Source organism: Sceloporus occidentalis, unplaced genomic scaffold, assembly GCF_023333645.1.
Source record: "Sceloporus occidentalis isolate IW3139 unplaced genomic scaffold, rSceOcc1.0.p SCAF_6, whole genome shotgun sequence".
NCBI lineage: Eukaryota > Metazoa > Chordata > Lepidosauria > Squamata > Phrynosomatidae > Sceloporus > Sceloporus occidentalis.
This window is the reverse complement of record NW_028316986.1, coordinates 40,735,461-40,753,509: the sequence shown is the minus strand read 5'-3', so window position 1 is coordinate 40,753,509 and position 18,049 is coordinate 40,735,461. Positions and strand designations below refer to the sequence as shown.

General features: G+C 39.5%; 1 protein-coding gene across 3 annotated transcripts in view; it reads right to left on the bottom strand.

The window, feature by feature from the left end:
• DISP1 (dispatched RND transporter family member 1) overlaps positions 1–18,049 on the bottom strand; it is a 112,262-nt gene that overhangs the window by 31,989 nt on the left and 62,224 nt on the right. For all 3 annotated transcript variants that reach the window (XM_089529386.1, XM_089529385.1, XM_089529387.1), the window contains exon 2: positions 12,600–13,138. In XM_089529386.1, the coding sequence (XP_089385512.1) occupies positions 12,600–13,108 (509 nt within the window). In that variant the 5' untranslated portion in view covers positions 13,109–13,138. The remainder of the gene's footprint in view (positions 1–12,599; positions 13,139–18,049) is intronic.

Sequence of the window (18,049 nt, the reverse complement as noted above, 5' to 3'; positions counted from 1 at the left end):
TTTTAAATTGTGGTGCCCAGAACCACAAAGGTTTGCTTTTTGAAATTTGTCTGTTTTAAAAATATTTTCAAGTCGTGGATGGTTGAATCCATAGATATGGAGGGTTGACTGTAGTAATAAAGCATGGCTCAATGTCCAAATGAGGCCAGTGTTTTTCAATGATGAATCACAGCACTTAAATTCAAAGTTGCAATTCTTTCAAGGATCATTTTCTGCAACATAGGTATTTACCCCATCCCTTAATGTACACATTTTTGCAATCGGCAGCATATCAAACCCGCAATATACACAGGACTAGAGTCTCACCATTGTTTCAATTAGGCATTTCATGGACTTCGTTTTATGTTTTATCTGAGCTGCACTTTAGGATAATGTGTGGAAGAGATTGTACTCAGTGGCTGCAGAGGTCCCTTACAATTCTATGACTCCTTGGTGAACTAAATGAATCTCTAAACCTTTTAACATTATTTACCTTCATATCCATTAAGTGAGTGGAAAGATTCCATTTTCCTGTCTGAGTATTTAAGGTAGAGCAGTGGTTCCCAAACTTTGATCCTCCAGATGATTTGAACCTCAGGTTCCAGAATTCTTAACTGTTGGCCAAGCTTCCTGGAGTTTCTGGGAGTTGAAGTCCAAAACAGCTGCAGGACCAAAGTTTAGAAGTCACTGATGTAGAGCATTTTGGCTTGCTGAAGTCTAAAAAGGCTACTGTTTCCAAACTAAGAATGCTTGGTTTCCCACTGCCGTCTACAGTGGAGTCTCTAGACTTTGGGCAAAAGATGGCAAAAGATCTGAAAACCAAGCCCTTTGAGAAATAGCTTAGCTTGCTATGTTTAGCCTTGAGAAGAGAAGAATGAGAGTTGCTATGATAGCTATCTTTAAACATTTGAAGAGTTGTCATATAGAGGATGGAGAAAACTTTTTTTTCTGATGCTCCAGACACTGGGACATAAAATAATAGGTTCAAATTGCACCAAAAGAGATTCCACCTGAACATTAGCAAGAACTTCCTGAAGGCAAGAGCTGTGCAACAGACAAGTAGAGTGCCTTAAGGTTGGATGCCCATCTTTCTGGTATACTTTAATTGTATATTCCGGCAAGGCAAGGGTTTGGACTAGATAGTCCTTGAAATCTCTTCCAGCTCTGTGATTTCTTGGTGAACAAATAAAACTTCAAAACTTTTAACACTGTACATCATCACCACCCATTAAGTGCACACAAATGTTCCACTTAGCTATGCATATCATTATTTTAGAGCATAACTAACATTTTGTATGTGTGCGGAAGTCTAAGGGGGATTTTTAAAAAACCAAGCAATGTAATAAAGTTGTCACAAACAGCTGCAGCATATTGGTTACAGGGATTCATTTTGGTGCACAGTATTTTTAATGCATACTTTTAGAAACAAAACAGTTTGATAGCAGGTGTGACCTTTAACATTTCAGACTTGAAGGACTTCATCATCGTTTCACACAGAACAGAATACTGTACACTTAAACACATTGAAGCAGAAGGGAAGAGGCAGACATGGGTTGTAATTCCAAGAACCACTTTGGGTATGCCAAATGTTTCCATGAACCCATTAACATTTTCTATATTTTCATCAATTTCCTTCAAATATTCTATGCCCCAAACAGCTTTTGAAACTAATGTTATTATCTGTGATCATTTGGGATAACAAATGTGTGACAATATCACCTTTTAAAAACAACGGAAACAAGAACAAAGTTAATGTATTGGAACAATGATAAACAGATTTAGTTCTCTTATCAATCCTATGGCTCGCTCCCTCAAAAAAGTAACAGAAAGCAATGGAAAAGCATGGAACTATGCAAGAAACACTATAACAAGTTAAACCAAAAAACTAAAAACAAAAAATATTAACTTATAATGAATAAAGGAAACAGGTTATTTTTAAACACTGTAAAGAGCAATGGAATGAATTACAAATTGGGCATAATTATGCATTAAGAAGCAAAAGTATAATCTCTCCTATGACACCCTATCTGTGGGTTTTTATTAGTCTCTTCATTCTCCACATCTTGTTTTGCTAAATCAGTCACAATTCATGCTCAGGTACTTCAAGACTGAGGTTTAAACTGGTTCTATTTTAATCTGCCTCTGTACATGGAATATTTGAGATGCTATTTCTAAACCCATCTATAATATCCAAGCACATTGGTATAAAGTCCTGACAATCTCAGAGCAGTAAGATCTATTAAAATCTGACATAGAACTAAAGACATATTACAACAAACTAGAGCATATTCGAACTAAAGTAAGCATATTAAGAACTAAAGGGGTTAACAGTAAGTCCAACTGGAGTCCAAAATATTCCTTAAAGCTTGTTTGTTTGCATAATTGGTTTTTATTGTCTGTAGAAACATAATGTGCTCCTACCTTTCAAGTAGTCCACTGTCCCATCCCTCTCTCTATAAATTGCATAGGTGAAATTGGATACTACAAATAGCTGGATAATATTTCACTTTCTCAAGCCATGTACTACAATTAATTTTTCTGAAAATATGTGCGAAAAGTGTCTCCAGCTTTAGAGTTCTCAAAATTATTTTCTTAAATACAGTTACAATGGGTGTGATTATGATTTCAGTCCAAAATGCTATGAATGTATCTGTGGCATCACTTTGAATAGCAGTGGCCTCTCTGCCTGTCTCAGCAAGGCTTCTTAAGTGGGGCAAAGTGAGGGCCCAGCTGTGACCTGCATCTGTTTGACACCACACAATGCTCTTCCTATATATTCTGCAGTGTAACACAAGGTGTGAAGAACCCTGTTCTTATCTCCAGTCACTGATCAGATAACAGCAGTAATTCCTCCCTCCTACCCAATCCCACATTCTTAAAGCAGGACCTGGGGCCTCCATGAGTCAGATTAGGGCCATGGGTCCAAAATTGTAAGTTAATAATAATAATAATAATAATAATAATAATAATAATAATAATTTGTTTTATTTATATACCGCTATTCCAAAGATCATAGCAGTGGACAGCAAGTAAGCTAATTTGCCCCCAACAGTCTGGGTACTCATTTTAGCGACCTCGGAAGGATGCAAGCCTGAGTCGAGCTTGGGCCCTTTTGCTGGTCTTGAACTCGCAACCTTGTGGTTTTGAGTGAATGGCTGCAGTACAGGCATTTAACCACTGCGCCACCAGGGCTCCATAAGCATGGAATAGAACCAATTGCATGAGGTAATTGCTCGGAATACTTTTTCTCTTGGCAGCACTCTCTGCCAACAAGGCAAATTGCTATTTAGCTTCTATAGTGGAGTGCCTTTTTACCTTCAATAATTATAGAGAAGTGCTTCTCAAGCTTTGGTCTTCCATGTTTGGGACTTCAGCTCCCAGAGTTCCTGGCCACTGGCCATATTAGCCAGGACATCTGGGAACTGACATCCAAAATATTTGGAGTAAAAAAAGTTGCGAACCACTTCTATATAGAGATGTAAAAGATAGCAGCCTTCTAATCTAAATAGATTAGCAATAGCAAGCAAGTACATTTCTATACTGTTTATCAGTGCACTTAAGCACACCCTAAGCAGTTTACAAAGTGTAAGCTAATTGCCCCCAACTATCTGGGTACTCATTCTGGTGACCTCAGAAGGATGCAAGCCTGAGTCGAGCTTGAGCCCTTTGCTAGTATTGAATTCGCAACCTTATGGTTTGTGCGAGTGGCTGCAGTACAGGCATTTAACAACCACGCCACCAAGATTCCTCAATCTATGTTTGAAAACAGTGAACTTTATTCTTCTTGGTTATATGTCTTCTTCTCAGTTATATGTGATGATATTAGGCCAAACCAAGGGAGGGAGAAGGAGAACAGATAATTGCTCAGAACATCTCACCACTTGTTTTCCGGCCACTGTTCCCCCAGCTGCTCTTCCCTATATTGGAGCCTTCTCTAACCTGTTCCCCTTCAGATGCATTGCATACCTAACAAGCCTCAGAATAGCTATTACAGATGTGTATCCAAATACATCCAGATAGCACCAGATTCTACTAGCTGTAGGTGTGCTTTTTGCCAAGAGGGGGAGGAACTGGGTAGGGGAGCAGCAACAGAAAAAAGCAGTTTCTTGATTCTTTTCTCTTGAATGGCTTCTACTCTAAAGATGCTTTGTTCTAACTGAAGTGGCAGTTGTGATTTACATGACTTTTGCTGGACCTGTTTTCAGATGAAACAGTCCCCTGCATGCCTTCCAGGTACTTTGGGGGCATGGCGCTTAGATGATGCACGCCCCCCAATTCTAGCTACAAGAACACTTTAACTATTTCAATGTCTTCATTGTCTAGGTTGCATTCATTGTCTAGATCTTCATTGTCTAGGTAGGCTCAGGAAGTGTTAGTTCACTGATAAGTGGCATAGAAATGTACTTGCTATTGCTATATTTCTTCCATGGTCATTATTTTTGTTTTCTTTATGTTCAGCATTAAGTCTATCTGTGTATATTCATCATCAACCTTCTTTACTAATTGTTCCAAGTCTGTGATATTTGTCATCAGCATATCCAAGACTGCTGACATTCCGTCCTCCTTCTGAGTCTAAATCTGCTATTCTTATGATGTTTTCAGCATACAAGTTGGACAAATAAAGGGACAGAATGCAGCCTTGCCTGATTCCTTTGCCAATTGGGAACCAAACTGTTTGCCAAATTCTGTTCTAACAGTAGCCTCTTGTCCTGAGTACAAATTTCTCATCAGGACTATCAGATGTGTTGGCACTTCCATGCCTTTCAGAGCCATCTATAGTTTTCATGATCTACACAGTCAAAGGCTTTGCTATAGCCTATAAAACACATGCTGACTTTCTTTTGGAATTCCTTGGTCCAGTCCATTAACTATCATATGTTTGCATTGTTCCCCAGTGCCTCTTCCTTTTTTGAACTTCACTTGGACTTTTGGCATTTCTTTCTCCATGTATGACTGGAGTCTCTGCTGCAGAATTTTGCACATACTTTTGTTTGTCAGGTTAGTGCTATGGACCTGTAATTGCTGCGGTCTTTTGTGACTCTCTTTTTGTGGCATATATGGTAAGTATGCACAACTTTAACTAACATCAGGTGTCCAATAGAATCTCTTACACAGAACAATTTGCAGTCACAAACCTGAATGTATTATTCTTTGGAGGTAAGTCAATTAGTCACTCTATATACTATACCTTATTTTTAAAATAGTCTGGATGGCATATAAGTCTGAGTAACTTAGATGATACCTACCCATTTGAAAACTTATATTGTACTGTATTTGCTCGCAAAGTTATATATTTCTCCCCCTTCTGCTTTCATTGCTGACAGGCTGCCTCTACCAATAGCCAGAGTGAGGCAGCTGCTTCAAGAAGTAAATTCCTTCTGTTATGAAGGGGCAGCAGGTTGTTATTTATTTTGTTATTTTTGCATGCTTGTGGATTTCCCTGCCTCATGCACCAACATAAATTGGCTAGTGTTTGGTACTATCTACCTTGACTTGAGTGATGGAGGAACATTGTTTACTATTCTGCTTCAGGCATCAAAAAGTCTTGGGACAGGCTTCATAGCAGCTCTCTCACAGAAATAGGAACTTAGCACCAAGGAAAAAAAAGAGATCTGGTATTTCATTACTGATTTTAAAAAACAACAAGGCAGTGCCAAAGCTTCAAGGAAGTGCCAACAAAAATGTTTATTCATTTTAAATTAAATAGATTTGACTCATTTCTGACATGCCCAGTTATTAAAATGTCTTTATTAGACACCTACTTGTTTTCCTCTTTACTTCAATCTGGCATCTTCATTAAGAAGGAACTTTAAGGAAGATTTGATGCTGTTTTTTTTTAAAGCCAGCTATTCAATATTTCACTTTATTGTAGAAATGGACTAAAGTAAAAATCAGAAATGGCACATTTAATGTAATTTTTTTTTAAAAAAATGGAAGTCCTTATTTACTATTTAAATGTTACAGTCTGGGCATTTACAGAAAGATTTTATTTTTACCTCTAAGGCAGGAAAGAAAAGTAATGAATTTAATGATTAGTGAGTTTGGGGAACAAAAGAGACAAGGCCTGTCCTGTGTTGGTCCCATCTTTGTAGAATGATCTGTGTATGGTTCTCTCCCTGTTTAAGTGGGCTTTAAAAACTTGGTCTGCTTTTAAACAAATAGTTAGCCACTCCACTGTTATACTTTTGTGCTGCTGTTTTAGTTATCATACTATATTATACTATTATTTTAAAAATATTATCTTGTAAATTGCCTTCAGGAATCTTTGTTGCAAAAAGGTAATACAAAAACATTCTAACAAAAAAAGTATGATACAGAGACTGTTCCACCATACATCTTTTCTGTTGAAGCTTAAGACTTTGAAGAGGAGTTGCTCAACTGATCCACTTCAGGCTACACACTGTGGATAATGTAAGTGAATGTTCCTCCATACAAACAGTTCTTGTATGCAGACGTCAGGGAGAATGATGTAAGAGTAGCTTATTCCCTGGTACGCTAGATTTCTATGTACCATAAAATGGAGGTAATACTGTTTAAGGTTGCTTTCACATTCCACAGCTCTAGCACTTTGATCCTACTTTAGCTATCATGGCTGCACCCTGTGGAATCCTGAAATTTGTACTTTGGTGAGACACTAGATCTGTCTGGCAGAGAATTCTAAATAAAAATATAAATCCCAGGATCCATAGGATGGAATCCCAGCATTCAAAGTACCCTCAAATTACTCTGATTGTGTGCTATGAAACCAAAGTCCTAGTCCAGCACCCAAATCAAGACACCGCACTGGATCTCTCCATAAAGTGTAGCATTCCCCACACTTATCTGTCCCCCCCATCACTTTTCCTCTGCCATTTTCCTCCTGGTTGCAGCGATTTCTTACTGGAGCCTCAGAGGCAATAAAGGAGCTCAGAAGAAAGGTCTCTAGTCGAGGAGAAGTTTGTGTGGAGGAAGTGCTCAGTTTGTTTCCCCCAACTCCTCTATTGCACGTTAAATCATGTTCCCACCACCACCACCATCCAGACTCATATATCTTTAATGAATACAAGCAGGGCACCAGTGGCTATGTTCCTTCATGTGACACTAATACATGATCATGATTTATTATTATTCAAAACACTCAAAAGTTAATTTTATATTGCTACTGTGCTGGAGGCTTATTTAGTAAAATGCAAGTTATTCAAGAAGAAAAATGTGTTCCCAGATATTTTTGCATGCTTTAATTCAGTGCTATGAACAACCGTCTTCAGCTGAAAAATGAATAAAGAAATTCTACAATTACTTGTTGTCATAGTGAGAGCCTTTAAAAAGAAGAAGGCAGCTACAGTTCTTGCAAAAATGCTAGAGCTATGGGTGAATAGATGGGATCCAAAGTCTACAGTATAGTAATCCTTTTATCAGGTCTAGTGAAAATGCCACAAAGTCAGGAGAAAGCTTTCTCACTATTCTTTTGAAAGTATACAAATATTTGAAGTCCATCTTCCATAAATAAATTAGGGGGTGGAAAACCCCAGCACTTGTACACACATTCAAGAACGCTGAAAAGCAAAAGGTCCCCTTGTTGAGTCTGGTCTTTTTTCAGATTGTCTAGTATCTTCTATAGAATTAGAGACTTGTTCTTTAAGTGTCTGGAGAAAGGAAGCTATTCACCTATCTAACCAAAAACTCAGACTCTCTCCCACCCCCCTCTCTTTTTTCATCCTTAAATTATCATTCTCACAGCTCATATAGGATTATGTGTCAGCACTGTTAATATAGTTTGCGTGTACGTTGCTACAAACTTTAAAGCTTTAAAATTGTCTGAAACAAGAATTCTCATATTTAATTAAAAGTAGGACATAGCACCAATTATTTTGAATAAACAGGAGTGACTTTTTGGAGGGCAGTATTCTCATAATACAAATTAACTCATTTGGACACTGCAGTTCAAAGGAGTAACAGATCACTAGGTTAAGTACTAGCTATTCTGCTCTTTCTTGGAAGGTGAGGGATGTGGGGCATGGGAAATGGGTTTGCAGACACTTTACCATTTGCAAACGCCAGATTCTAAAGGTCAAAAGACGTCAATACTCCAGGCCTGCAAAACAGAGGCCAAAGCCAGAGCTTTTTATCCAACTGCAAAGAAAATCTAGTTTAAAAGACAGTGAAATCATTAATTACAATGATTACAAGGCCTGGAGTTGATTATTTGATGTCCTATCTTATTAAACCAAGCAAATTTAGCCTGTAATGCAATATTTCTTTGTTGCACAATACATTTGAAATGGTTTTCAGTGTAGTCTGGAATATTAGCATAGAGCCAAAGACAATATAAGGCAAATATTTAGTAAAACCAGAGCGCACTGTTTTTGTATGCACAGTAACAGTCAAAATGGGATCTGTGACAAGACATTAATAAAGCCAGGACAAACTTTCTAAATTAATGCTCACTGTGACTAATTTATTTGAGGAAAGGAAACAATTTAATGTCTCAAAAGCAGAGGTGATGGACAGATTACTCAAGAGCAGTAGTGGGCAAAAGACTGGGATCTGTTGACAGCTCTCTGGGTGATCTGAAATAGATCCATCTGTGACAAGTAATAAATATAACTAATTTGAGATTTTAATTTAAATTAAATTTAGTTTAATTTAACTAATTTAACTAAATCTGGAATCAAATTTGTATAGAACACAATACACACAATTCAATTTTATTAACATTAATTTAATTTAAAACCTCCCTTTCTTCCCATGTACTTTCTTCACAACAACCCTATGAAGTAAGTCTCGCTGAAAAAGAACAACTGGACCCAGGTCACCAAGTCAGTTTTATGGCTCAGACTTGGATCTCCCAAGGCATAAGTCCAACATAATCAAACTTGCTTTCTTAAACAGGCAAGTATTTCTGACACCCAACAGTTTAACACTGGAAACAAAATGACCCCCTCCTACACACAAACACACACAGTTATACCACTGAACTGAGAGAGCTGGAGGCTATAACCAGGAGTGGGTTTTTGTCTGTCAGGACTGTGTGCTTCGTTCAGTTCTGGTACTCAAAATGAATTCCTGGGCCCAACCTTATTTCAGTCCATGTGTCTACTACTTGCCTGAGGCTCTGGTTAGGGGGCATCCTGTTTTTCATAAAAATAAATAACCAAAGCTGAGAGAAAGTAGATGTTTGTGGAATACAAAATGTATCACCCTGAAGTTATTTCAGGGAACAGGAAAACACTGGCTAACTTCTGCTCAGACAATAGAAAACATGAATTTCTTGGATCGGGTTAACTACAAAATAACTATGAATAAGCCAAGCAAAAAGGCACCAAAATGCGTGCTAGGTTTTGATAGCTCCAGGTCCTTTCATGAGTCAAAGAAGTATTATAAAAGGCAGGAAAAGGATGGATGATATCCAAGTCATTTTGCCTGAATATCAAATTAACATGTGATTGTGAACAGGGACTTTAGAATCTCTCTCATTAAGCTCATCAAGTGTTTGTTTTCACAATTGTTGTTGTTTACACTGAATGGCTCCTAGAGTTGCTGGGAACAGGAAAATAAATAGATGCCCATAAACATGAACTCACCATTTTGAAAATACAAACTTCGCCCTTAAGGCTCAAAACTGAGAAAGGGAGAACGTCTACATATTCAAGTATGTAGGCATATACCTCAGCACATAGGAATGAAGAGGCTTAACTATCTCCTCCATGGCCTGCTGAGATCTAGAGATCACCGTGGGGTACGTGAAACTAAAAGCCTTTCTCAGTCTTCTACTGAAACCATAACTAGCAGCAGGGAAAGAGTGGAAATGTCTGCTTCCAGAACATGAACATGGACTCTGACTCAGAGACTGAAGCAGTGGATCTGCTGGGACCTGGTACTGAACAAGAGCAGGAGAAGATTCCAGAACCACACGTCTCACAGAAAAACCAGAGTGCAATACCAGCTCTGGCAGAGCTGCCCATTCAGATACAGAAGACCACTTACCCCTATCTACCTTCACTCAGTGGAAACAACAAAGGGAGGGCTTCACGAGGTCTCAGAAAATTTATAAGCAGCAGCAATTAATTAAATAGAAGCTGCATTGAGCTGATGATCTATAAATTCCCTGCCATCCAGGGGTTGTTGATTATCTGACTGACCTGGCTCTCTGTTGTGTTCCTGAACTCTGTGTTTGTTGACACTGGATGTCATTTATCCGAATTGGATATAACTAAACTCTGCTTCGGATCTGAGGCTTGTGTTTACTAAAATAAGGTAAGTGCTAGACTGTAAGCTACTCTGTGACTAGGTTTGCTCATTAGCTAATGGTTATCAGCTGTGAAGCAATCAGCTTTTGGCTGGTTGCACAGACTGTGTTGGGGATAATGCTCTGCTTCAGGCCAGATGGGCTTCAGGGGTAAAGCAGAAAACAAAGGAGTATGCCAAGTCAGAGCATGGGCAAGGTTTACATCTCACCATCACCTCACTCTGGAGCGAAATAGCCTGGAAAGAAAAAGACATGGGCCTGTTACAGACAGCCAAAATAAAGCTGCTTCGAGTCACAGTGGAGGTATGGTGTTTCAATGAAGCATGCGTCCTAAGAGTCCAGAAGCCACACCAAAGCCACGCTCCAGTCCTTAGGGTTGGAGTGTGGCTTTGGTGTGACTTCTGGACTCTTAGGACGCATTCATCATTGAAACACCATACCTCCACTGTGACTCGAAGCAGCTTTATTTTGGCTGTCTGTAACAGGCCTTAGATAGTTCAGTCAGGCATGTAAGAGTTGCTAACAAGGCAGAAGTGTGAGGGGCTCAATCAGGCTGGGAAAAGACATTTCTGCCTTTCTAGGACTGAAGCTTACAAAGCTGGGTTTTCTAGATCTCACCCAGAGCCCAAGTTTAGATGCTTCCTTAAAAGAACTCCATGGGAGGAGAACCAAGGAGCCATGCTGGGAAGACAGAAACTCTATTAGGTAGGCTTCAGCCTAACCTGTGCTCCATTCATGCTGTCTCTGACTGGGAGAGGATTCTGCCTCCTACTCTGATTCTTGGGTAGATGTTCCCAATTCTCAGAGTAGAGCCACCCTCTGTCCTTCCCTCTGATTCTCTTGTATTTTGTGGTTTTCAGACCTGCTGTTTCAAAAAAAATGTGCTAGAGAAAACTATTTCCCCTTCGTGTTATTTTAAATTCATTTCATTTTTTATCATTCAAAGTAAAATTTATGCCAAATCCAACTCAGCTGAAAAACAGAGCAAACATATTACTTCGGTTTTCTAGCAACTGATTTATAACACCAAGAATCAGCACTTCATTCTTTTAATGTTAGGTCACTGACAAATGTTAAGCTCCACAGGCTTGAAAAACATGCTCTAACCTGCTGTGCTCAGTTGGTTACTTGCCAAGTCTCAATTTTTCGTTAAATTTGTACAGAGTTCCTTCCTCTGTAATACTACCATTACCCCAGCTTTCAATTCCCAATTAAAGTTAACAATGTGGGCATATACAGTAATGAAAGGTGGTTTCATTATACACTAAATTTAATTAATGTGTCATACAAAAATGGAAGGACACCTGCATTTAATATTACACTGTCAGAACATGCACATTGCAACACTAGATGATAAAAAACACCGTTTTTTGGAACTGGCTTCCAGCCTTTGCACTCACAACAAAATAGGTATGTACATATAATCCACACAAAAAGAAGCATATTTTTGTGCCTGATTTCTCACACATACAAGAGATTTCTTCCATTTGGAATTTCTGAACACACAAAAAAACAGATCTTAATGCAATGGAAGAAATGATGCCAAGAATAATACACAAATCTAATATGTATTTCAAAGCTTCAGTTTTGACTTTAAAGTTTATCCAAAGTTTTGCTTTTGTACTCTGCATCTAAAAAGAAGGGGAGAAAGAGAATAGGATGAAAATAGAGATAGAGAAAATTGTCTAACTACCAGAAAGGGTTTAAAAAGGTGAGACCAGAGCCTGAGACATGTCAAGATATAAGGTGTGTTGGTGGATTGGACTACAAGAAAAATTGGGACAGATAGAACAGAATGATCTTTGCTTACATCTGTCATATGGCATCTACAAAGACCAAATTCTGACAATATATTTTTTTGCAAAATGATCTGCATATTTTCAACTGTAAATAGATTTCAGTTAGCAGATTACTGGAACAATCTGAGGAATATGCACATGACCTTCCTCAAATGATGAGGTATGTTGAGTTAAAGAGTTACAATAGATTATTTTGCAACCAACAGGTACCATTTTCTAGTCTGTACCTTAAACAGTAATTATTGTCCTTCTCCCCTTTTCATGTTTAGAGGTATAATAAAATGTTAAGAGCCAACTAACATGGCTGGTCAAGCTGAACAATTTAGATTTCTTGTACCCTCTGAATTCCTTGTCAATCATTCATGAGTCTAAATATTTTTGTAATCTATTGAGGCACCTATCCTTATTTCAGAATGGTCTATTGGAGCTCAGATTTGAAAAGACTTCTGCATGAAGCATTTTGATCCAAAGCACCATACTGAGAAGAATTCTGGCTTCCTACAAAATCTCTATCTATATAGCAAATCAAGAGAAGTGTAAAAGTGAGTGTAACTATTACTGAGTCCAGAAACCATATAAAATTTACTCCTTACCGTATACTCGTTATATGCTGTTGTACAGGCTGGTGCTGAAAATGTTCAGGCCACTGATGATGTAGGCAGAATGAGGGTGAAGACTGAAGGCAGCAAGCAGTCTGGTACAAGGGTGCATGCTTTTGGCAAGCAGATGCTGAGTATTCTGTATGAGGATTTGGGCAACAGGAAGTCAATGGAGATGGTGATGCATTGCCAGCCAGGGAAAGGCATTCTTGCTGATTACAATGGTGGTTCAGTGGATGATGATATGGACAAGGGCGACAGCATTGCGACAACACTTGTGGAGTTCTTTGGTCATCTACAGGCAGGAATGATGTTTTTAGGATACCATTAAGCTGAAGGCACCCATTTGCACTCACTTTTCCTTTTGGGGTTTCCTTAGCTGGGAGGTTTTGGCCTGCAACAGTGCCATCACTGGCTGAATGGAGATCAAGATTTGTTGAATTAGATGGAATGCCACCATTGTTCATCATTACGAAGTCATTGTTTCCATTGCTGGTAGCCATGCTACAAATTTCTGGCAGCCTGCAATGTGTCTAAAAGGAGAATGGAGAGGAAAAGGAAATATTAAATACTAAAAATGCAAAAGGTACAAATTTTGTCAATACTAGTTTGAAGATTTGATGTGATCAACTGAATAAAAAGAAATCTGGTTTAGAGAGGCAGCACAACTTCCTTTACTTATACACTGTGTTCCAGTGTCCCACAGGACTACATCTGGATGCTCACTGTCTGGATGCTCACTGTCACTCTGTGGTAAGACATTGCACTTCAGACGAACAGCCAACCAAAGACTATCTACAGCTCATGGATGGTCTTTCCAAATCCGATCTAAAATTAGATTTAACCAAGAGCCATTGAATTGACATTCCAAATGCCTTTACCAAGTCCTCTGTGGTTCTGAAGGCAGGTCACGGTGCTTCAACCAAAATTCATACAAATTACCGAAATGAGATTAGGGCAAGATGTAATGGGTTAAATCCATGGTCCCCTAACTGTGCTCTTTAATGGATTTTGGACTTCAGCTCCCATAATCCCAGACTGTTGGCCAGCATGGTTGAGGCTTCTGGGAGCTGAAGTCCAAAATCTCTTAAAGGGTACAGGTTGGGGACCACAGGGTTAAACTGTGATATCTCTGTTGATTGTCTGAAGAATGCTATTCTGTCTCCGTAATACCCTCTTACCTCTCATTTATTTTAACTAGCAGCAATGGTAAATTTTAAAATGTATAGAATCTAATATTTTCCTGCAACTGCAGGTAAGTGTGGAATTGCTGGTGAGTACTCACAGCCAGCAGAGGAGATATACAGAAATGCAGGCAGTGTAAGGAACTGCAACCCTAATGGTATGCAAGAGGATTTGGGGAAACAAGCAGAGGTATGTAGCAAAAAGGATTAAAGTGATGGGGAGCTGGGAACAAAAAATCTGGGTAAGGGTGGAGAGAGGGGATGGAATTGGCAGTAATTGGCATGCAAGATATGGCACAGTGGGATTAGACAGGAAAGGTTATTTTACAAGCTTATTCCTGGTACTCTGTTTCATCAAAGTCTATGATCTTGTCCCACCCTGGTCTTTGCCTATGAAAAGGTAGCACCATGGCCCTTGGGCATCTACAGATAGTAGTTTTCCAGTCATTTCAACTTGGGTGCCCTTGAATCAGAATATGCAAGATCAATCCTGCCAGGTGAGAACACTTTGCCTCTAAGCAATCTGGATAAGATTTGCAGAGAAAGAACTTTGTTGTTAGCGTTGCTATGTGCCTTCAAGCTGACTTGACTTAAGATGATTCTATCAAAGGATTTCTTTGGCAAAATATATCCAGAGATGGTTTGCCACTGCCTGATTTGGAATATAGCTTACAAGACCTGGTTTTTCAGATCCAATCCTGCTTTGCCTCTGGTATCGGGCAAGATCTCATGCTTTTAATGTACTGTTGTTGTGTGGCTTCAATTCATTGAGGGTGATGAAAGACACAGGAAACATTCCCTCTCTGATCTTCCTGAAGTGAACTTAAGGAATAAATAAGTTAGCTTAGGATCCAAGCTAAACACAGATTTGTTTGTGTACAAGCTGTCAGTAGGGCTGAAATGATGTCCACTGGGGTGATGACAATAGACAATTTGGTCTAAAGCCAGAAAAAGCTAGAAGGGGCTAACAGACAATAGTACTGAGCACTAGCATGCATTTTAAGAATTGTGCTTCCCTATGCTTCATGCACAAACCCACAATGAAATCTCTGAAACAGCACAGAACACACCTCACAGTCACATGGGGAATGACCAGGGTTTGTCCACACTGCAACAAAATTCCAAAATATAATGCTTTATTTCTCCCACCCACCCCATCTCCAGTCTTTTGGAGCTGACAGTACTGCTGAGGAGAAGGTGAAATTTCACTAGGTACCATTCATTTTTCAGGAATGGCTCACTGGCTCTGAAATGAAAAGGAGGTGATCCTTGTGTTTGACAGCTGCCATGTTAATTTGCAAGTAATGCCACAGAGCACTATTTCATAAGAAGGCATAGTGGGGGGATATAATAGGAAAATGAAATGGCAGCCTGTGGCCTGAAAAACACAAGTGAGTGGGTGAGTTTTTATTCCCCCTTCAGGTTCAGTAAGCTATATTTCAGAGGAAGGAACTGGCAAAACCAACTAAGTATTCAGTATCTAAGAAAACCCTATGAAAAATCCATGAGGTCACCCATGAACAAACGGGCATCTTGAAGGATGACACACACACACAATAGTTCCCAAATAAGTAAAATATTTTGTGCCATTTTAGGCCTCTTGAACTGGGCAATGACAGTGAAGCCATTTTATTCAGCTCTACCAGCCTCTCCTGTTTGATGGAGAAAACAAGAGATGAACTGACAGCCATCTCTGCAGTAGGCCCAAAACTTAGCTGAGATTTCACCTCTTTCAATAGTGAACAAGAGGAGAACCCATTCAACTCTTCTCCATTTGTCCTGCCTTTTGTTCTGTTTCTGTTTTCACCCTAGAGCAGAGGCAAGAAACCTGTGGCCCTCCAAATAACCTTGCACTGCAGCTAATATCATACCCCACCACTATCCATGCTTTCTGGGTTTAGTGGAAATTGGCTGAATGTCGCATGGACAACCACTAGTCCCCATTCCTGTCCTAGAGGCAAGATGAAATCTTGAGGATTTTTTTTTCCAAATGGTGTCAGAAAGACTGAGAGCTAATGTGGTATACTGATTTGAGTGTTTGAGAGTGGTTTGAGTGTTGGGAGACCAGCATTTGATTCCCTGCTCAGTCATGGAAATCCACTGGGTGGTCTTGGCCAAGTCGCACTCTATCAGCTAAGGAAGGCAAAGCCAAACCTCCCTCTGAACAAATCTTGCTAAGAAAATCCAATGAGAGGGTTGCCTCGGAGTCATCATAAATCAGAAATGAAGGCACACAACAGCACAGTCAAAACAAAGTTGGGAACGAACTACCAGTATATACTGCCTTGAGTTCCTGTACTGCAGTACTTCTCAAATAGTGGGGCGGGGCCCCCAGGGGGGGGCGCGAGGCTCCATAAAGGGGGGCGCGAGGCTCAGGATACAGTGTTATGCAGAGGTGTACTTATAAAAATTTTATAGACAAATGATACTATTTACAGTTGTGTGGGGGGCGCAAAATGTTTTCTTCTTCCTAGGGGGGGGCATGACAGAAAATAATTGAGAAGCACTGCTGTACTGGTAGGAAGACGGGATATAAATAAGATGATGATGATGATGATGATGATGATGATGATGATGATGATGATGATGATGATGATGATATACAGAGCCTGTAGGAGAGGCATAACCAAAAACTATCAACATATTTTAGGGGATTTTAACTCCCATAATCCCACAAGCTCCAACTGTAATTCAAAAAAGCTACTTTTCCAAGCTCTGCAAGAATCAATCCCAGATCTGGAATAAAATGCTTCCATCGTTACGTTAACCTCTTTCAAATACATATAATAATATTAAAGCCTGGCATTTGTTAATATCTTGTAAAGGTTCAGTTTGCTAATCTCTTGGCCTTACAAGGGCCTTTTAGCATTATTTTTCCTCATCCTTCTCTGCTGCAGAACTGCTAGGCTGCTTGAAACTTTCCGCCAGCCAAGCTATTTAATTGGCTCATCACTAATATTGAGCAGAAGGTGCTTTGCGCAATGGAATGCTGCCCATAGCAACCCGGGTGCTGCTTCTCAGAGTCATTTGAGTTTGGAATCCTCAGTGCCTACAGCTAAAAGGGGGGGTGGGCGGAAAGGGGGGAACAGTCCTGGATAATGAAACTTAACACTGTTTCTTTTATGTTTTTACCCAGATGCTTTAGCAAAGTTAATACTAAACAACAACAAGTCATAACTTGACAGCACCTTCAAGGAGTATTTTGCTTCAAAATCCACCTCCAAAGGTTCTTGTTTCATATTTCTCACCAGCCCCTCTCAATCAGAAGATCAGCAGCAGCAGCAGCACCATCATCATCATGCTACCTCTCCTCAAGGCTTCCCCTTACTGAACAAGCACCACCAAGAATCAACTGAAGCAGCTTACCAATCAAGAAAGAAGACTTTTTTTTTAATTTTGAGATAACTGTGTGGCTGAAGTAGCATGGCTTTCTTGTAAACTGTTGCTGATTGCAACTTCTATGATGCTTGACCACTGGCTATGCTTCCTATAGTGGATGGGATGCACAGTCCAACCTTATCAGCACTGCATGTTCATGTTCCCCAGCCCAGCCTATATACAAACACCATCAAGACAAGAAAATGGGCTGAAGAATGGACTGTGTGTAAGTGAAACAGGCAAGAGGAGTACATTGTTATGCCTTCTTCTGTTCTCAGAAAAAACTTAAGCTGTGGTGAAGTCCCTGACTCTACATGGGAAAAGATAGCAACAGCAAGCTCACTAATCAGCCATAACACAGCAGTAAGCAACAAACACACCCCTCTAACAGGATCCAGATGTGTAAGATTGATAGAGATTTGACCAAGTAGACTCACACAGCTGTAATTGTTGCCAAATATATTTCTATCAAGGAGTGAATATTTATGTAACCAATTGCCTGTTTGTTTTTATTTACTTAACCTTTGTGCTACAGTAAATATATTTTACACATGCACTGTGTTGAATGTCTTAATATTAACACCTCAATAATGCCAATTAAATCCATTTCAGCTCCATATTGTAACACAACACAATGTTTAGAGGGAAATGAATACATCTGCAAGGCACTCTGTGTGTGTGTGTGTGTGTGTGTGTGTGTGTGTGTGTCCCTTCAAGTCACCTGTTGACTTCTGATAATCCCATTAATTACACAGGGTTATCTCAGGCAAGGAACACTCAGAGGTGATTTTGCCAATTCCTACCTCTGAAATATAGCCTATAGCACCCAGTATCGCATCCAAGTACTAACTGTGGCTGATGCTGCTTAGCTTCCAAGAGCAT